The 22,444-nt window shown below is 38.0% G+C and overlaps 1 protein-coding gene across 2 annotated transcripts in view; it reads left to right on the top strand.

The window, feature by feature from the left end:
* The window catches only part of AKAP7 (A-kinase anchoring protein 7), a 144,243-nt gene that overhangs the window by 32,143 nt on the left and 89,656 nt on the right, over positions 1-22,444 (top strand). For both annotated transcript variants that reach the window (XM_080805478.1, XM_080805480.1), the window contains exon 5: positions 5,883-6,043. In XM_080805478.1, coding sequence (XP_080661604.1) covers positions 5,883-6,043 — 161 coding nt within the window. The remainder of the gene's footprint in view (positions 1-5,882; positions 6,044-22,444) is intronic.

Here is a 22,444-nt window from a genome sequence, read left to right as displayed (position 1 = left end):
TCCAGCCAGGAGTGGAGAAACCTTGGTCTTCCCCCCAATTCTCTGGGATACTCTGTCTGTACCTTGTTACCGTCTGTATAGCTCTCTGAATTAAGCTGGAGCTTTGTCTCTTTGGAAAACCAGGGTCAGAATGTATTGCAGATTACTTCAGTTTTCTACCCCGACATAGAGTTTCCCAAGGGAATGAAGAACAAGACTTACATCAGGAAGAGGGTGAGGAAAAGGGAGAAAACAATGAACTAGTAACTCAAAATATGAAGCCAAATTATGATTCTTGTAGTTATGTCTTTTAAACAGTAGACCCTCGTGTCTCTAGACATTGGTCTTCTGATGTCTTCCAACCTGATCTACCCAAGAGCAGGTCTTGGGCCCCCTGCAATTGCAGAAAGGCCTAGAAGATTTTTTACTTGATTCACTTTCACTGTTCACTTTGCCAATGAGAAGATAAAATAAATACTCTAATGCTCTTAAAGAAAAAGAAACCAAGGAAGATAAAAGAGAAGATGAAAGCCTGAGAGAAGAGTAGTGCCCTGTGTGTGTTGGAACGGTGAATTATGTTCTCCAGAGACACAGAACCAATAGGATGTATATCTGCATAGATATCTAGATGTATTGTGTCTTGACATGTCTTTATCTACACTTACATACAGAATTTATTTTAAGGAATTCGCTCATGTGACTGTGGAGGCTGACAAGTCCAAAATCCAGGGAAGTGTTGATGTAGTCTCAAGTCCAAAAGCAGTTTGGAGGCAGAATTCCTTCTTTCTTGGGGGACCTCAGTCTTTCCTCTTGGTGAGCTGGTATAAGAGGTGGCGAGTAGGAGACATCGAACTAGCAACAAATTCAAAAGAACTTCAGTGTGGTCAGTGAAAGCACAGACAACTTTGAGGTGGCTGCTCTGTCTTATTAATAGTCCTGGGTGGGAAGGACTCCACTGGGTGGAGTCAGTGAGGCAGGAAGCCAGGCACTACGTCTCCTCTGTTGGGGTTGAATGTTCTTTCCAACCCCGGCCCCCACCAGTGCTGAAGCAGAGAATTAGGAATGATAGAGACACTCACATTGGTTTGGGGTTCTCAGGGTGTGGCTGGGGAACACTCAAGCTCTTTGGAGAAGTTCCTGTTCAACTAATGCTGGAAGAATGTGGTGTCACAAAGGTGGTAGATTAGAGTCAAGGAAGATCTCTAACGGGTGGACCTGAGGTAGTTCCTTCAACTCCCCGTGGTCTATCAAGACATAAAGATGGATGCAGAAGTTTCTTGTGCCCTAGTGGGTAGACTTGGAAGTCCAACTCAGAAAGAATTTTTGAATCAGAAGGAGCTGGGTAAGGGATGAGGACACTATTGAACATCCATGTTTCTTGATCAGAGACTCTGTCAGGGATCTTGTGCTTCAGCAGTACCTGCTGGTACAAAGGCCAGAAGTAACAAGCTTGCTGTCATGGACCCAGGGATACAGGGCACCCAGGGATATGACCGGACCCGTCCCTCTGAAATGGGAATCTCTGAGGACTCAAACAGCAAGCAGTCCAGAGATCTTCCTGAGTTCTCTTAGAAGGGTATGCTGGATTCCTTGGGAAGAAGGAGGAGAGAGTGAAGGGATTAAGTCCCGAAAGGAGGTTTGAATTAACTGAATAATTGCACCCCAAAGAGACTTTTTTAAACTAGAAAATATTGTATCACCACTGACCAGTAAGTTTAAGTTTATCTCTGTTTCAAAAGGGGGTCTTGGCCATGGCTTATGGCATGTCTGCATCAGCCTCTGCTCCTCAGCTTCCATCCCCCATACAAATACTATTTTCTTTTATTCTCTTAATGGTATTGGGAGGCAGCACAGAAATGCCATCTCTCTTATACATATGAAGAAGCAAGAGCCTGAGGAATTAAGTAAATACCGGTCAGTAGAGGAGCCAGAACTAGTCAGTTCTCTTATTACTCCACGGGGTGTGTGTGTGAAAGACGGGGAGATGCAAAGGAAAGGGGTGGGGTGGAGACAGGAGGGAGAGGATGAGCATACTGGCATGAGAGAAGTGGGGAAGATCATTCTGCACAGGTATGGATGGCTTCCTGTACCTCAGTGGCCTCCACTGATGAGCATGTGGTGTGTGGTGGGGGTGAGGTGAGGGGGCAGGTATGCCTCCGCTGTATCGTGCTGCCTGCATTTCTCAGTGGAGGCTGGCCTGCCTTTTCCAGGAGACTTTTAGAGTTATTTGGCGGGGAGGTATTTTGGTTGTCACGATTATTGAGGAGTGCTGTGTGCCCTTGATGGGCAGGAGTGACAGTCGCTAAGCCATCTGCAGCGTGTGGGACCATTCTGAACAAGGCAGCAGCGTCTTGCCCTAAGTCATGGCATTACACATTGAAGAATCCCTGTGCAGAGAGTATGGTGACACTCTGCGTCATTCAGCCCCATGTTTTACCAGGGCTTTTTGCAAAGACTTTAAGTTCTGTGAAAAAAAAGAAATGTGTAGCCAGTCAGCTTTGTGTTTGAAGTGGCATCCCTCTGCAACTTTATGATACTGGGAATATTCTCTCTACTAGAAGATGGTGACCAGGTATTTGCAGTTTAGGAATTCTTCTTGACAAAGTTACAATGAAAAATCTAAGAAATAAATGAGGTTTGCTATCCAGACAAGATAGTGTTTTGCAGCTCAACCAGTGTTATCAGTCACGTGCAAGATACTGAACAGAGTGCTTTGGGGAAAATGAAGATCAATCAGGAATGGCTCTTATGCTCATGGATTATATGATTAAGTTGACTAGATACCATATGAACTCAAATTACTGTAATAGAAAAATCTAAAAACTAGTATATTTCATAAGATAAAAAGTATTAATGAAATTTCAAAGGAGTAAAGATTTGCTGCTGCTAGTTTGGGAAGCCAGGGAAGTGTCTGTGGCAATGTTTTTTATTATTTATTTATTTATATTGTTGAAAGATTTTATTTATTATTTGACAGAGAGAGACACAGCAAGAGAGGGAGCACAAGCAGGGGGAGTGGGAGAGAGAAGCAGGCTTCCCACCGAGTAGGGAGCCCTATGCAGGGCTTGATTCCAGGACTCTTGGGATCATGACCTGAGCCGAAGGCAGACACTTAACGACTGAGCCACCCAGGCACCCCTTTATTTTGTTTTTTAAAAAGATTCATGTATTTATTTGAGAGAGAAAGCGTGAGCACACACGTGGCAGGGGCAGAGGGAGAGGGAGAATCTTCCAGCAGACTTCCTGCTGAGTGGGAAGCCTAACACGGGGCTGGATCCCAGGACCCTGAGCCACTCATTAAGTGGACTGAGCCACCCGGGCCCCCTAACAGTGTTAACTTTTAAATGAGGAACAGAATCAAGATGTGACTTCGCTTTTGGTAGCTATATAGTGAGAGAGAAACTGGTTGAGTTTTCTGGTAAAACATTATTTATATGAAGGATTTTCTAAGTCTCTAATCTTTTAATTTTACCTTTCATCCTACATTGTATAATATGCTAACATCTATGTTATCAGTTCCTTGTTCTATGTTCTTACTTTTCAAAATCTAGTATCATTATTTAGGTGTTTAATGATATACTGATCAGTGGGTTGGGTATGGAGTATGCAGAAGCATTTTTAAAAAATCATGAATTTCTTCAAGGTGCCTGGCTGGTCTTGTCAGTAGAGCATGTGACTCTTGATCTCAGGGTTGTGAGTTTAAGCCCCATGGTGGGTGCAGAGTTTACTTAAAAAAAAATTTTTTTTTTTTTTTTGAATCATGAATTTCTTTAGATATCTCCTCTAGTCCTTTACTCGCAGTGTAGAAGAAAGGCATAGAAATTTGTAGGGCCAAACCCAGCTCCTGAGTTGAGAAGATGGCTGTCCTGCCTTAATTTCAGATACATCTTTAGGTCTGAACTCTGGTTTCAGAGTTTTATTTCACGTATGCATATAATTTTTATTCATTTTACCATAAAGAAGGCTTTCCATAAATCACTCTTGGAAAGATACTCTATTTAAAAGAATTAGAAAGTTAGTGATACTTACCAATAGACACTATGAGTTTTTCTTACTCTGTGATCAGTGATACCTCATTGGGAGTTATTTATTGGTTTATGTTCCTAGAGATCTGAGGAAAACAAACTGGACTGAGTTTAGAGCATCTATATTTCTTTAATGAAAAAATGGCATCTAGAATTCACAGTCTATGAAAAGCCCTAACCTTTAGCATGGCCTGCTTTAGTATATAGTTACATTTAAAATGAGTATCTTGAATTCCCCAGTTTGTGAAAGGTGAACCAGAAGTGGCCATTTGACTTTCACATGCTCTAACTCCCAGCACACAGTGAAGGACAGTCTTGCAGTAGAAGTATGTACGCTGTGTCTCTTTGGATGAACATAGATACAGTCAGGAAAGACTGGATTCAGTATGTAGGTTTGGAGATGCAATGAGAAATGTTGACCTTTCCAAAGGTATTTTGAAATATTGTATACTTTGTTATGGCATAGATGAGAATTTAAACTCAGTGTGAAGTTATGGATGACATCATTTACACACTTTATATGAAAACTAATTTAGAAATATGAAAAGGCTAGAAAAATACCTAAATTTCTTTTCACACATTTGACATATAGTTACTGGTGAACAGATCACACTGATCAAGACAGCTTAAATTAATGATATTTCAGCAGGAGGGTGTTTTAAAAGCCCTCTCTACATTATGTAAGAATGTACCTATTTCTTTTTGGAGTAATTGCTGCCCTCTAGTGAGATTTTAATTTTTTTCTCATAACAACATCCCTACACCAGAATTTTCTTAAAGGTAGAAATAACTTATCCTAATTTTCAAAATATTCCAAACCTGATAATGTTTAATTCATTCATATAGTAAACATTTGTTATTATGAAGAAAAAAAAGCATAGTCCTATAATAAAATAAAAATAAAATAAAATAAAAATAAGTAAACAAAGAAAAATGAAAGGGTCGTCCTAAAATCACATAGGTTAAACAGAAATAAACTTACATGGTTGTAGTTGGCAAATATAAGCTTGTATTTTGTTTAATACAGTTACAGTATTACCTTGTTATGGAGGCTATTATAGTGTAAGAGATAATGAATATTAAGTTTTAGTAGAGTTGTTTGCAGATAGTAAATACTGTATTAGTACTTTTTTTTTTTTTTAAAGATTTTATTTATTTATTTGATAGACAGAGATCACAGTAGGCAGAGGGGCAGGCAGAGAGAGAGAGGAAGGGAAGCAGGCTCCCTGCTGAGCAGAGAGCCCGATTGTATTAGTACTTTTAATAAGAGTCCAGAACTTTCCACATAATCTAATATAAGATCCTGTGGTATTAGACTTTTTGGAATATATTATCAGTAATATTTTTTGAGTTGTCCATGTAGTGTTTCCTTGAGTAAATCTTCTTGGTGAATTATAAAATAGTATTTTCTTTCATGTCTTTAATATAATACAAATTATAATTAAGTGAAGATTTAATTCACTTCTTCTGTAACTTTTGTTTAAAAATCAGGGAGGGAGACAAACCATGTGAGACTCTGGACTCTGGAAACCAAACTGAGGGTTACAGAAGGGAGGGGGTCAGGGGATGGGGTAAGTGGGTGATGGGTATTAAGGAGGGCACATGTAGTGATGAGCACTAGGTGTTATATGCAACTAATGAATCGTTTAGCACTACAGCAAAAACTAATGATGTGTGTTGGCTAACAGAACACAGTAAGAAAAATAAATAAAAGTTAAAAAAATAAATATTTTAATCATATGGATTAGGTTTTGAAGTTATTTTTGAGCTTTAACTAGAACAAATATCAAAATTTATCTTTCTAAAACTGATTATTTGTTTTGTTTTATATATTTTATTACTTAATATGTTACTGAAAATTGTATTTTTTCTTACCAGTGGTATTGGTGCTCTTTTGGAATTAAAACCATTCATAGAAGAAATCCTCCAAGGAAAACAGTTGATTTTGCCCTTTCAAGGGATTGACACTTTTAGAAATCAGGTTGGATTTGTCAAGCTGGCAGAAGGAGATCATGTAAACTCACTTTTGGAGATAGCAGGTAAAACAAACAGCAACACTTCCGTGTAGAATCTAATCTGTTGGGAAAATCTCCTCCCCATCCCCAATTCTTGTAATAGAGATTTGAAATCTTTTAACTTTGGGGAGCCATTATAATCTCACTTTATAAAGGAGCTGCTTTAGCATTTGCATGTATAGGTAAGCAGCAAATAACATACCTGAAAGTTACCTTGTTTTTTTTTGTTTTTGTTTTTGTTTTTGAGTATGGTTGACATCAGTGTTACATTAGTTTCAGGTGCACCACATGGTGATTTGACAAGTTTATACATTATGCTATGTTCACCATGAGTGTAGCTACCATCTTACCCAATATGTCACTATTACCATATCACTGTATTCCTTATGCAGTAACTTTTATTCCCATCACTTTTTTTTTTTTTAAGATTTATTTATCCACTTTAGAGAGAGAGAGAGAGAGCATGGAGTTGGGAGGGAGGGGCAGAGGGAAAGAATTTCAAGCAGACTCTCTGCTGAGCAGGGAATCTGATTTGGGGCTTGATCTCATGACCCATGAGACCATGACCTAAGCTGAAACCAAGAGCTGGTCACTTAACTGACTAGCCACCCATACACCCCTCCCATGACTTATTCCATAACTGGAAGCCTGTATCTCCCACTACCCTTCACCCATTTGCCCAACCCCCACCCCTCTCCCTTACTGCAGCCATCATTTTGGTCTTTGTATTCATAGGTCTGATTCTGCTTTTTTGTTTGTTTATTCATTTGTTTTTTAGATTCTACTAATGAGTAGAATCATATGATATTTATCTCTGCCTGACTTATTTCACTTAGCATAATACCCTATAGGTCCATCCATGTTGTCTCAAATGGCATGATCTCATCTTTTTTATGGTTGTGGAATACTCTGTTTTATATACACTACGTCTTCCTTATCCATTTGTCTATTGATGGGCACTTGGGTTGCTTCCATATTTGGGCTATTGTAAATAATGCTGTAATAAACATAGCAGTGCATATGTCTTTTTGACTTTAGTGGTTTTGTTTTTGGGTAAATACTCAAGAATGGAATTATCGGATCGTGTGATGTTTCTGCTTTTACATTTTGGAGGAACATCCATACTGTTTTCCACTGTGACTGTGTACTATCTCGATTCTTTGACCTGAGGATATGTTGATTCTGGGCTGTCTGGAACACGATGGGCTAGACATAAGAATCTGCTAGAACTGTCCTAATCATAAATCTGAAGGATTCTAGTGCTTTTCATGACATTTGACATATACTTAGCACTTAATAAGTATTGACAGTATGGATAAGAATCACCAATTGCCTATTCAGAGGCTTGTGGGCATTTTCAGCCCCATTCCAGAGAGTCTGTGGGTGAGACAGCAGCATTTTCCTCTGTTTTTTTTTTTTTTTTTTTTTTTTTTTGCCCCTTTCTGTTTAGGTACTACTCTCCGAGCAGAAGGTCCCTTGATGATGTTAGAAAGTCTCACTGGTCACTTTGTGCAGCATAATTGAAAGTGTTTAGTAAAGTGGAAGAAGAAAATTACAAAATCAGGATGAATGACTTTTGAGTTGATCCAGAGATTGTAGTTTGTATGTTAATCCACATGTTGCAAAGAATTTTTATTTTCATATCATGGTGGATAGTTTCATGTCCTTTCATTTCAGGTTTAGTGATTTTTGGTTCATAATATACTCATCATTTGTCCATACTTGTTTTACTTGATTGATCAATCCTTCTGTCTATCTATCTATCTATCTATTAACCATCCATCCATCTCTATTTTAAAATGGTATCATAATCACCTGGGAATCTGCCACCAAACAAAAACACAAACAAAATCCATGAAACAGAAGGTAGGACACTGGTAATAATCTTAACTGTATTATCCTTTTCATTAATCCATCCCATGGGCGTCCTTCATTTAAGCTAACCATCATCCTGAAGTCAGTGTTTATTATTTCCTTATATTCTTCCAAAGAATATATATTTTTAAGTGATTTTAACCTTAGCATATATATGAGTTTTTGAGACACAAACTTTTTTTTAAAAATATTTATTTATTTACTTGACAGTGAGAGACACAGTGAGAGAGGGAACACAAGGGGGAGTGGGAAAGGGAGAAGCAGGCTTCCCGCCAAGCAGGGAGCTCGATGCGGGGCTCGATTCCAGGACCCTGGGACCATGACCTGAACCAAAGGCAGATGCTTAACAACTGAGCCACCCGGGTGCCCCTAACCTTTTTTTTTAAAAACTTAGTATTAGATTGTCTTTATATAGTTTTATAGTTACTCATTCAGAGGTTCATCTTTTGGGGTGCCTAACTGGCACAGTCCAAAGAGCATGTGACTCTTGATCTTGGGGTCATAAGTTTGAGCCCCATACTGGGCACAGAGCTTACTTAATTAAATAAATAGTTTAAAAAAAACAGAAAAACAAAAAACAAAAGTGCTTCTTTTTGGGGTAAAAGGAGACATTGAGGATCAAGTTTCATTTCATTGTTGGTTAAGTTTTCTTTCATGGAGCGAAGAACATATCAGCAAACATGCAAACAATATTTATGAGTCGAGAAGTACTTAAAATTATTAGTTGGTCAAGAAAAAGGTGACTGTAATAGTTTTGATAACAAAGCATTTGGGAACCAGTGGCTGTAGTTAACAAACTTAATCTGTTCTTCCTAACTGCTCTAAAGAAAATGCTAGATTTAGGTTTTTTCTTTAGGAATATAAATATCCCTGAGGTCAAGAAACATTTCTAATTAGTCATTCATTCATTGTTCTTTTAAATAATTCAATGGGTGCTTACAACATTGAGAATTCCATTCATTCTTAGCAAATATTCTCACAAAGACAGTTTCCAGTATTGATGAAAGATCCATTGTGTGCTGAGGAATGTGAAATCTTGCCAGCTTTAGTATGACTATGAGCCCAAGGGTGTTGGTTTGTCATTTTAGGAAAGGCCACTGCCCCTGTAATTCTTTTCTTGATGCAAGAGACTGTTGCTTAAAAATATATATACTTTTCCAAAATTTAAACAAACATTACAAAAATGGAAAATAGGGGGAGAATAGCATTCTGTCCTCATATAATCACTGTTTGTTATGCTTGCTTTTAATCTTTTATGTGTATTTTGAACTGTTGCTTTTGATTATAGTTTTCATGAACTTTTATAAGAAAAATGTGTATATGGAAAATTTCCATTGATGTTTAGTCAGTAAATGGACTAAAACTCCATATATATATATATAGTGTTCAGATAGAATGTTCAATACAGAGAATTTTTGTCAACATTTCACTTCATTAAATTTATTTTGACAAGAATGCCTCAGGATTAGTATTTCTTTAGTCCAATAGTATTAGTGAATAATGTAATTTGTCTTTGTGTCACATTTTATAAACTACTTATTCAAATAATATATTCCTACTTTTAGAATTGACAAGAGTACTACATTTCTTAAAACTGTAATAAACTATGTATGTGTATATGCCAATACAGGGATATTATCTTATTTATTCAAATTAGTGAAGGCAGAACTAGTTTGACTTAATGGAGAGGAGAATTTTTAAAGAAAATAAGTTTAATTATTAAAGTATTGATAAAGAAGTTTAAGTACATATTATGAAGTAAAAATAACTTGAAAAGTTGTCAAAAATTATAATTCATTAATAGTCTGATTTACTTAATTTTCCTAGAGTTTTAAAATTTATAAGTTAAAAGAAACAAATTCTTAAAATATTATATAGTTTTTATGAAAAAAGAACTGAATTTTAGGCACTAATACTTGAGTTCATTGCTGAAAAATTTCCCAATAAAGAATAATTTAGAATTTTTAATATGTAAAATTGAAGAAAATTATTCTATATTTCAGACTAATACAGTCTGAATATATGTGCTTTTACCATCAGTAATTGAATTATGCATCCAGATGTGCTGCTGCTAACTGTTACTTCTGGTAGATGCATAATAGGCTAGCCCATCTTTGTACACCGTGTCCATGTAGGTTTATGGGATAGTTGCTTGGCATCAGAACTCTTGTGTCAGCTTCCTATCTTGACCTTGAGAGATCCTGTCTTTCCAGAGTAAAACAGCACCTACTTTCTCCTTTCTTAGCAGTACATGGTAGCTCATAGAGCTAAGAAAATACTGAAAATTATGTATTTATATGGCATTTCTCCACATCTTACAATGATGAAATTGTACTGTGAAGCTTTTTGTGTAGAAATGAATATGTGATTTCATTCATTTATTTAATTTAAGCAAAATGTAGTTTTGTAATTTTGTTAAGATGTGTATTAGAGGGGCACCTGGGTGACTCAGTGGGTTAAAAGCCTCTGCCTTCAGCTCGGGTCATGATCTCAGGGTCCTGGGATTGAGCCCTGCATCGGGCTCTCTGCTCGTCGGGGATCCTACTTCCCCCTCTTTCTCTTTGCCTACTTGTGATCTGTGTGCCAAATAAATAAATGGAATCTTAAAAAAAAAAAATGTGTATTAGATTGAGAGATTGCTAAAAATTTAGCCTGCTAGAATTATAGCAGTTTTTGCAAATCTTTTTTTTCAATGAGGAATGTGCCCTTGGTTAACATAATAAAAGATTCCAAGTGTATTTATCTCATATAAGGAAAAGTGAAAGGTTTTTAGGATGTTCATTTGAACATTACACTTTTTCTTATGTTGACTGTCATTTCCCCCGAAAGATGGGGAGCATGTGCCCTGTGTTTTCTGCTCCTTGTGGGGAATCTGTTTGGTTGCTAATATCTTTGGGCCTTTCTAGGCTGCTCTATGGCAGAAGAAATATAATACCTTCTATCACAGAAGATAGTAGAAATCCTGGACTTCTCACCACCACAGGCAGGTGAGCATCCTTCCTCTTCATGGCCTAGGTTAGGCTTTCTTCAGAAACATCAGAACCCCTTCACCATACTTCATTTAGAATAAGCAAAGACCTTGGGCCACCTAGGTGGCTCAGTGGGTTAAGCCTCTGCCTTCGGCTCAAGTCATGATCTCAGGATCCTGGGATCGAGCCCCACATTGGGCTCTCTGCTCAGCAGGGAGCCTGCTTCCCCCTCTCTCTCTGCCTACTTGTGATCTCTCACTCTCTGTCAAATAAATAAAATCTTAAAAAAAAAAAAAAAAAAAAGGAAGAAGAAGCAAAGACCAGCTTTTCTCCCCCATCAGGGTATCTAAATCACAACCCTGTACCACTGAGGACCTTCAGAGCCTCTCTTGCATGCCCTGCTTCTGTGTGCAGGCTCCTCTAGGCAAAGGTCCCCCACACTTCCTGTCCCTTCACACGGCTCTTTTAGCTCTTTCTACTGTCCCAGTAGGGGAGGAAATGTGTTTTTCCTTCTCCCTGGATTGTCCCCCAGAGACCCTGTAAAATTAGGCTGACAAAAGATTAACAGAAAACAAGGAGTTTATTAACATGTGCAGTACACATCTTATAGAGAAGACTCTGTGAAGAGTAACTCAAAAGAGTGGTTAGAACTTGGGCTGATACAGCATCTTAATGGAAGAACAGTAACTTTATAGAGAAGTGATAAGATGAAGAAAAAGGTTTTAGGCTTTCTGGGGTGGCAGATTGTAGGAAGGTAAAAATGTGGGGGGCTCTAACATAGTAAGGTTTGTACAGGTCCATCTTGGCCAAAAAACTTTCCTGGGTAAGAGGGTTTTGGGCAGTCTCATTTTTCAGAAGTTTCTGCTTATAGTCAGTTAAGGGAAGATCTGGGAAGATTTCTTTCTGCATCTACTGATTCTCATTTGCTCAAAATCCTTGTGCCAAAATGACGTATTTTGGAGTGGCATATTATGGTTCCCTACATCCCTACTTTTATTTTACTTGATTTTCAGTCAAACGCTTAAATGGATTTACCTTGTGCCATTATTCTAATCATCTTACAAATATTAACTCATTTAATTTTAGCAACTCTATGAGATAGGGACCGTTATTATCTTCTGCATCTTATAGATAGGGAACCTGAGGCAAAAGGAGGCTAAATAATTTGTTAGTAAGTTGTAGAGCCAAGACTCAAATCCAGGCAGTCTGTCTCTAGATTCTGTATGCTTTTTTAAAAAAATTATTACTATTATTCATTATAATACATGTGTAAAATATAATTACATAAAGAACAGCATTTGGTACAGAATAAATGCTCTCAAGTTAGCTATCATCACCATGAAATAGTTTCCAAAAGCATTTTTACTGATTATATAATATTCCATTGCATCCTAATTTATTTTACTGTTCCTTTGTTAGACATATTCTTTTACTGACGTACAGTTGACCCATGACATTATATTAGTTCAGGTTTACAATGTAATGTTTTGTTATTTATAAATAGTGAAATAAGTCTAGTTAACATCCATCACTTCACATAATTACAGATTTTTTCCTTGTGATGAAAACTTTTAAGATTTACTCTTGTAGCACTTGGGTGGCTTGTTTGAGCACCTGACTCTTGGTTTTGCCCTGCTCAAGCCCTGCTTCCAGGGGATTGAGCCCTGTGTCCTGCTTGTGCTGAGCCTAGAGTCTTGCTTGTTCCTCCCCCCACTTTAGCCCTGCTTGTGCGTGAGCTCTCTTTTTCTCTCTCACTCAAATGAATACATAAATAAAATCTTAAAAAAAGATTTATTCTTTTAGCAACCTACAAATATGCAATACAGCATTATTAAGTATAGACACCATGTTGTGCATTACATCCCCTGACTTATTTATAACTGGAAATTTATACTTTTGACTCCTTGCACTGATTTTGTCCACCCTCCACCAGATTCTGTGTTCTTAATCACTACACTAGTCAGTTACACTGTAAATTAGCGAGTAGACTCCTGGTTTTCAGAAGCATCCCCTTTACCTTCTTGCCTCAGCTGATCTATTTGCTAGTCTGAGATCACAGCTCTTTCCACCAAAGCCTCACACCCAGGGGCCCAGAGATGTCAACTGTGTTCTCTTAGTTCTCTATTGCTTTGTCCCTGTTCTACCCTCACACACAAGCCTTTTCTTATTGGTAGTCCATGCTGTTAGAGTTTGGTTACCCTCTACCTCTCCTCTTTGCTGTTGTCCAAATATTTCCTCTCGCTTTTTGAACACTTTGTTTCCTCGCTCACATTGTGACGCTTTCTTGCAGCACCATGAACACAACCATCCAAACATCCTGGCTCAAAGTGAGCTGTGGCTGTGGAGTCTTTTGGAACTGCCATTGCATTTGGTTTCCTTATTTGTAGGATGAGCACAATAGTGTCTGTGCTCAAGATAAAATGAGATAACATAACATACATGAGGTGCTTAGCACAGTGTTTGGCACATATACAATGGTAAATAGATGGTAACTGTTATCATTAGTAACTCCTCACCACCTACCACCACAGCAATTGCTTTTCTTAAAATCCCTTGACTTCTTTGAAGGTATACTCAAATACTCATACTCTGCTCTAGCTGTTCATAAGCATGGTGAAACTTTTGGCTATTCATCCTCCAGAACTATTCTATTTCCAAGACCGTAAATTGGATATAGCTACCTAGCACCCTAACTTACTACCATTTGTGCTGTTTCATTTTCTTTCCATTGCTACTCATGCTGTGGAACCTCACTGAGGTCTCTGGTCTCCTCTTCCTTGCCAACATAGTTTATTCCTTCTTAAACTGGTCATGGCCTCATGGCGCTTCACTCTCTTGGTGGTTCTTTTGGGTGTCCTGTCTTCTTGTCTGTTTCACCAGGCTGGCAAACACCAATGGTAGATCAATTCAGCCATTTGTTTTTTTACCCCAACACGTGGGCAAAATAAACTCCGGACTCCATGCTGTGGTCCGTGGTGTCTCCATGTGGGTCTCCGCCCCCATCTCCTGTCTCATCATGGTTCATCAGGGACTTAAGTTTGTTCTTGCCTTGGAACCTTTGCAAATGTCTGAGTAGACTCTTTATTTAGACCTTTTCATTCTTTTTTTTTTTTTGAAGATTTTTACTTATTTATTGACAGAGATCACAAGTAGGCAGAGAGCCAGGCAGAGAGAGAGAGTGGGGGAAGCAGGCTCTCTGCTGAGCAGAGTGCCTGATGTGGGGCTCGATCCCAGGACCCTGGGATCATGACCTGAGCTGAAGGCAAAGGCTTAACCCACCGAGCCACCCAGGCACCCCGACCTTTTCATTCTTTAGTTCAACTGTCACTACCTTGGAGAGCGTTTCCCTGTGCCCTGTAAAGTCTCCTCGTATGTGAGTCCTCTGTCACTGTACCTGGTGTGTCTCCTTCACAGGATCATCACAGGTTGTAAGTGTGTAATTTTGTTTGACAGTGTTTCCTGGATGAAGCTCCATGATGGCAAGGATCAGGACTGTTTTGTTGACCGTTGTTTACTTAGTACCTTCTAGAATGTGTGACACGTAACACGTTAGTTAATGAGTTGTTTTATCAGATGCGTGAGAAAAATGAAATCGTACAGTCCTGTAGATTGGTTCTCTTATAAGTTTTCCAGACTCAGCAGCATCCTGTTCAGCTGTCCCACTGCTCCTCCTTTATTCTTTCCCTTGCCCCCTGTCAGCGCTCCAGCCTTCATTTCCCTTAACCTTCTCCTCTTCCCTCCAGCGATAAAGCTGGGACCTGCTTCATTTGTTCCCTGTATGTAGTAAACCTACTGCTAGTGCATTTGGCTTTTTAAATCCCATGTAGTTTTAGGAAAAGAGATGTCTTCTGTCTATCAAAGACTGATCTCTTCAGCTGTGTTCTTGATCTGACCTTGCAATCTGGATCTTGCTCTACTAGTTCCTTCTTCTCTTGCCAGTACTTCTGTATTTCCAGCCTTTCCTCTTCATCAGCTCATTTCCCCAACTTTGTTAACTTGATTACGCCTTTCTTAGCCCTGAACAAATAAGCAAACAAGAAACAATGTAAAAAAGCCCAAGAAATAACAGAAAACTCTGCACTCCTTTGACCTTGAATTTCCTACAGTTCCTGCATTGAACCTCTCCTTCCCTTCTGAGCCAAAATCTGTAAAAGCCTAGCCTGTGGTATCTGTCTCCAGTTCTTTACGCGTGCTTACTCTCCTTTCTCTCAGCTCCTGCAGTCAGTGGGTTATAACCTACTATGTCACAGCACAGGCCGCTGATGGCTTTTTAATTCCTAAATCTAATAGATGCTTTACAGTCACATAGCTGAGCACTCCCTTCTTTCTCCTTTTCGCTACTGAGAAACCACTTTCTTGGTTCTTTTTTAACCTCTCAAGATATATTATTCTTCTCAGTGTATTTTATTGGTTTACGTCTTTATTTCTTAAGTGTATTTTCAGGTTTCTGAACCTTCTTCTTTACTGCTTAACCTTGTTTCTGCTTTCATATTTACTACTTTGGTAACCCCCTCCACAAGGAACAGGAGCCAGCAACGTAGGTGTTGTCCTAGAGCCCAGAAGGTGTTTTTTGTTGGTTTGTTTTCTTTTCTTTTCTTTTGATGGTAGTCATTCTAATGGGTGTGAAGTGATATCTCGCTGTGACCTTGATTTTCATTCCCCTATTGAGAGTGATATTGAGCATCTTTTCATATGCTTGCTGACTTATTATCATATACCTTCTTTGGAGAAATGTCTATTTGTTCTTCATTGATTTTTTAATCAGATTTTTTGTTGTTGTTGAGTTGTAGGAGTTCTTTATTTTTTTTTTTTAAGGTTTTATTTATTTGTCAGAAAGAGAGCACAAGCAGGGGGAGTGGCAGGCAGAGCAGGCAGAGGGAGAAGCAGGCTCCCCACGGAGTAAAGAGCCTGATGTGGGACTCAGTCCCAGGACCCTGAGGTCATGACCTGAGCCGAAGGCAGGTGCTTGACCAACTGAGCCACCCAAGCCCAAGCATCCTGAGTTGTAGCATTTCTTTATATATTCCGGATGTTTATTCCTTATCAGATACATGATTTTCGGATATTTTCTCCTATTCTGTAGATTGCCTTTGCATTCTACAGATCATTTCCTTTGATGGATAGCTTTGTTTTTCTTAAAGGGTTCATGAATTTTGTATCTTTTAAAATATTTAAATGCAATTAATTAGCTCAATATTTATGAATCTTGTATTAATCACCAGTAATCTTACAGTAACTGGTACATTTGAAAACATTCAGAACTTATACTATCACTTATTTAAATAGAATGTATTTCTCTTCTGTCCAGCTTTAATTTCTACCTTTTTAACTTTTTAGTTTTTTTTTTTTAAAGATTTTATTCATTTATTTGACAGAGATCACAAGTAGACAGAGAGGCAGGCAGAGAGAGAGGAAGGGAAGCAGGCTCCCCGCTGAGCAGAGAGCCCGATGCGGGGCTTGATCCCAGGACCCTGGGATCATGACCTGAGCTGAAGGCAGAGGCTTTAACCCACTGAGCCACCCAGGCGCCCCTAACTTTTTAGTTTTTTAATTTTTAACTTTTCAGAGTTTTTAGTTTAGTCTAATTAATCTATTTTTATTTTTGTTGTCTGTGTTTTTAGTGTCATATCTAAGAAATCATTGCTCAATCCATGATCATGAAGTTATGTATTCTTTTAAGGCTTTTATAGTTTTAGCTTCTATATTTAGTTTAGTCTTTGATCCATTTTGAGCTAATTTTTGTATATGATATAATTTTTGTGTATGATATAAGGTGAGGGTTTAACTTAGTTCTTTTACAATGTGGATATCCAGTTTTCCCAATACTCTTTGTTAAGAATGTCCTTTCCCCACTGGTCCCCAAATGGTCTTGGCATTTTTGCTGAAAACCGTTTGACCATATACAAGAGGGTTTATTTATGTGCTCTTTTTCCTATTGCATTGGTTTATAGATTTGACTTTTTGTCAGTACCACACTATTGTGTGTTTTTTTTTCAGTATAATTAACATACAATGTTATATTAATTTCAGGTATACAATATAATAATTCAACAACTCTGTACATTACTCAGTGCTCATCAGGTTCAGTGCACTCTTTAATCCCCATCACCTGTTTCATCCATCCCCCCACCAACCTCCCCTCTGGCAACCATCACTTTGTTCTCTAGAGTTAAGAGTCTGTTTCTTGGTTTGTCACTCTCATTTTTATCTTTGTTCATTTGTTTTGTTTCTTAAATTCCACAGTTGAGTGAAATCTTATGGTACTTGCCTTTCTCTGACTTATTTTGCTTAGCGTTAGACTCCCTGGTTCTATCCATGTTGTTGCAAATAGTAAGATTCCATTCTTTCTTGTGGCTGTATAATATTCCACTGTATATATGCCACATCTTCTTTATCCATTTACCTATTGATGGACACTTGGGCTGCTTCCATATCTTGGCTATTGTAAATAACGCTGCAATAATCATGGGATACATGTATCCCTCTCAGTGTTTTTGCCTTTTTTGGATAAAGACTCAATAGTGCAATTACGAGGTTGTAAGGTAGTTCTATTTTTAACTCTTTGAGAAGCCTCCATCCTGTCTTGCACAGTAGCTGCCTTTTTGCCTTCCCACCAACAGTGTAAGAGGGTTCTTTTTCCTATATATCCTCACCAACACCTGTTGTTTCTTGTGGTTTTGATTTTAGCCATTTCGACAGCTCTAAGCATACTGTTTTGATGCCTATAGCTTTGGAAACAAGGAAGTGTGAGACTTCCAACCTTGTTCTTCTTTGTTAAGAGTTTTTTGGCTATTTAGGGTCCCTTGAGATTCCATATGAATTTTAGGATGATTTTTTTTTTTCTATTTCTGCAAAAAGCATCATTGGAACTTTGGTAGGAATTGCATTAAATCTGTAGATGATTTTTGGTAGTATTGCCATCTTAGCAGTACTAGGGCTTCTAGTCCCTGAACATGAAATCTTTTCCATTTACTTGTGTCTTCTTCAGTTTCTTCCAGTATCATATTGTAGTTGTCAGTCCTTTCCCTCCTTGTTAAAGTTTATTCTAAGTATTTTATTATTTTTGGCACTATTGTCAATGGAATTGTTTTCTTAATTTCTTTTTCAAACTGTACTGTTGATCTTTTATAAAACTCATTTCAAACGTCACTTCCAAAATAAAGGCTTTTCTGATTTCTTCAAAATAGAAATGACCATTTTCTCCCCTACTCTCCCCCATATTCTATACATGGATATCTACTGTAGAAACTGTAATATTTCATTGCATTTGATTGTTTAGAAATTGACATTCCTCAACTAGAGTGAAAGCTCTTTGAGGGAATCTTTCATCTTTGTGTCCCCAGAGCCTAGTCTATAACAGAGGTTCAATAAATATCTTTTTTTTTTTTTAAAGATTTTATTTATCTACTTGACAGACAGAGATTACAAGTAGGCAGAGGCAGGGAGAGAGGGAGGAAGGGAAGCAGGCTCCCTGCCGAGCAGAGAGCCCGATGCGGGCCTCGATCCCAGGACCCTGGGATCATGACCTGAGCCGAAGGCAGAGGCTTTAATCCACTGAGCCACCCAGGTGCCCTCAATAAATATCTTTCAAATGGCTGTATAAACCAGTGAAAAATGTATGATGTAAACATGAAAGTATAACTGAAAGAACATTTAACCTTACGTAGTCTCTCTTCCCTTATTTATATTCATGTCTAAATCTTTGTATGATAGTAAAATCTAGTCCTGGTGTCTAGAATCCCTGATGGGGGGAGGGGCTGGATGGCTCAGTCATGTAAGCATCTGACTTCAGCTCAGGTCATGATCTTGGGGTCCTGGGATTGAGCCCTGCATGGGGCTCTGCACTTTGCAGGGAGTCTGTGTGTCGCTCTCCTTCTGTGCTCCCCTCCCCAACTCATGCTCTCTCTCTTTCAAATAAATAAAGAAATTCTTTAAAAAGAAATAGAATCCTTGATGGATGATGTACCAGCATTCTCTGATAGTTCACTTGGCCTGGCTGGTTGTTAGGATAAAAAGAGGAAATTGAGAGATCATTTGTAATGGCCTCATCACTTCTACTATCAAGGTTAAGTGACCTGTCCAAGAACAAAAGTTGAAATATAGGAGAACTGGGCCAGTGTTAGACTGCTCCATCTGGGTCTCTTTCCTCAGTTGCAGTGGAACGAATGGGATGCCTCTGACATCAAGGTGTAATTTTAAAGACTCGCTTTTACGAGTGAAACATTATAAAATTCTATTTGACAGTTTTACACAGTAATCAGTTGGAAATATCTGCTTAAAATGATGAGTATAAAATTTTTAAAATGAAGTTCATTTCAACATTATGCCAGCTGTTACGGTGAAGCATATAGTTCAGATGACTTACTAATACCATCTAAAATGGAATAGTTTGAGTAGCATATGGAGACCAGAATCCTTTAAATTGTAGTAACAGAAGAGACAAAAACAGTTGTATGGCTTTTATTTAAAGTTTTAGATGGCTAAAAAGTGATTCTAAAATTTTATTGAGACCTTTCATATTATATGTGACATAGTTTTATTGTAACTTAACAATGGTATAAGAAAGTATCTTCCAGATGGAAAACAAGGAAAGACCTTATCATCTCCTATTGTATGCTGTATTATCCGATCACAGATCAGTCTTCTTTCTTTTTTTTTTTTTTAAAGGTTTATTTATTTATTTATTTGTCAGAGAGAGAGAGAGAGAGAGGAGCGAGAGTGAGTGAGCACAAGCAGGCAGAGTGGCAGGCAGAGGGAGAAGCAGGCTCCCCGCCGAGCAAGGAGCCCGATGTGGGACTCGATCCCAGGATGCTGGGATCATGACCTGAGCTGAAGGCAGCCGCCTAACCAACTGAGCCACCCAGGCGTCCCGACAGATCAGTCTTCTTAAAACTAAAATCCAACTTATCACCTCTGTTGCATCTGAAATAGAATATGTTAAGCTTAAGAATATGTCAGGACTACCCAATTTACATTTTGTATTCTAGACTATTTTTATTAATAAATTTCTTGACATACCTCAATAAAAAAATGAACCTCTTTGTGATTATTCTCAAATTATATTTCATGCTATCATATAACTATCCTCACAATGTTAGAAACAGGAAAAATAGCAAAAGAAAAGAAAAAAGTTTATAAGAACATGTATATAATTAAAAAGATACGATTTTATTAAAATTGATCTGTCATAGTTTACTTTCAGACAACTTTTAGCAATTTCTTTACATTTTAGGTATAAATATATTGTTGCTACATACTTAAGAGTTCACTTAAAGAAAATCTCCTGTGCAAAAATATGTACATTTAAAATTTTAAAAAGAGAAAACTTCCCAGTGCTTAACACACTCAATAAATGTTTGCTGAATAAAACAAACAAACTCTCCTAAACAGATAAAACTGTACTGTATTTGTTAGGATTACAAAATATTGTTTCTTTATTAAATTATTCATCTCAGTGTTCTTTTATATAGCCAAATCTCCTAGTGTTTAAAATACATTTTAAGGAATTGTTCTTCAGACATTTTGCATCTTTAGCTGTGAGGTAAATTATATTATTTAGGAAGCATTTTTAGCTGACTTTTGAAGGATGTCTGATAAATTTGCTGTGTGATTTTCTATTTAGTGCTTGAAGGAGTATCTGTGGTACTAGGAGGAATTGAACAATTTCTTAAATTATTCATAAGCTTCTCCTCCAGAATATGAGTTAATGTAGATGAAAAATGACATGTGGTTTTCACACCAGCAAAAACTCTTCTTATCTCAAGAATGATGTTTCCATAACCAATACCCTGCAGTCTGGCTAAGCAATAGATTATATTGCTAATAGGAATAAAAAAACAGTACTAAGAAATATTTTTCCAAAAGAAGGCAGCAATTTCTTTTTTTTCCCTATTTTGGTCAACATAGAGAAAACACATTAATAACAAATTATATGTGCTTTGTGACAAATATTATTTAAAACAGTATTGTGAATAGATATCCATCATCAAAGATTTCAGGCCCAGTGAATAATGAGAACTATTGGGTCAAAATTCAAAGTAACTGAAACCTTGGGGCTCTTGGATGGCTCAAGTCAGTTAAGCATCTGCCTTCGGCTCAGGTTGTGATCCCAGGGTCCTGGGATCGAGCCCTGCTCAGCAGGGTGTCTGCTTCTCCCTCTCCCTCTGCTGGCTGCTCCCCCTGTTTATTAAAAGATAAATAAATATAATCTTAAAAAAAAGTAACTGAAACCAGTAAATAGAAAAATATTAAATCTTTACATTTGATGAGTTTGTCATATCAAAATAATATGTTAAACTAATGTAGATAGTAATGAATAATACAAATGCCTACTGTTTCAACTTCTCTTAACAACACTTCTTTCCTTATATCTTTTGTATTTTTGGATAATTCTGAACATTGTTGAGTCTTCTTCATTGGGCCCAGATCTGTCCCATGAGATGGTAAACTCTGTGAGAGCAGGGCCATGTTCGCTGTCATAAGCAGACTGTGTGTCTGGCACATGTGGGAAGTGCTCTGTAAATAAATGAAGAAATGAATTTTTGCTTTCACACCTTCATGCTGTTTCTATTTTCTGGGTTGATATGAATATATTGCTGAGTAATATGAATATATTTTGCTGCTATCAGCAGTTCTTCTATGTGATAAATTCTTCAAGTACTTGATGACCTAGAAATTATGCCCCGAATCCGTCAATCAGCTCCTAGAAACTTAAGTAAGTGAACATCACTGTATATGTTAAGCCATCAGACATTGCCAGTATTTGACAATTTTTGACTCATAAAAATGATGGTTTTGCATGATTTTAACTCTAGGTCTATTTAAAACAGTTACAGGTATGCCATAATAGAGAGGACCAGAGCTGGGTTATGATGGTAGTTGAGGGCAGATATACCTGCTTATAATTTACGTGAGCCAAAAGTTGATAAGTTAATTATAATAGTCGTTGTTATGAATACACTCTTATTGTTTTAAAATATGTACATGCTGGACTGTTGTCTTTCTTTTTTCGCTGCCCAGCCTCTGAACACTTCCCCACTGTCTCCCATGTCACATACATTCTTCCACATTTTGCTTTGGTGCTAGGAACATGATCTTGCTTTAGTCTAGACTTTGAATCAGAAGCTAGCACCTTGTACCGAGAAGGACTGTACAGTATCTGTTCTGGGGCTGGGTTATGTCATCAGTGGCAGCCACCACCAGTGGAAGGCAGGTGGCAGCAGTTCTAGCCAGCTGTGTGCTGTAGATGGTCCCCGTGTTGCCAGCTGGAGCAGAGGGTGGTGCCGTGTACCTGTCCTCCACCATTACTCTAGACACCTGTTTGGCTTCCTAGCCTTCCAGCCTGGTTTTCTAATCCTCCTGGTATTCTTTTTTTTTTTTTTTTTAAGATTTATTTATTTGAGTGAGAGAGAGAGAGAGAGAGAGAGAGCGCATGAGTAGGAGGGGCAGAGGGAGAGAATCTCATGCTGACTCTAAGCTGAGTGTGGAGCCCGACGAAGGGCCTGATCCCCTGACCCTGAGATCAGGACCTGAGCCGAAACCCAGTCAGGTGCTCAACCGACTGCACCACCCAGGTGTCCCC

This window comes from Martes martes (genome assembly GCF_963455335.1).
Source record: "Martes martes genome assembly, chromosome: 6".
In the NCBI taxonomy this organism is placed as follows: domain Eukaryota; kingdom Metazoa; phylum Chordata; class Mammalia; order Carnivora; family Mustelidae; genus Martes; species Martes martes.
Note: the sequence above shows the minus strand (reverse complement) of the source record. Positions and strands in the feature narration are given on the sequence as shown.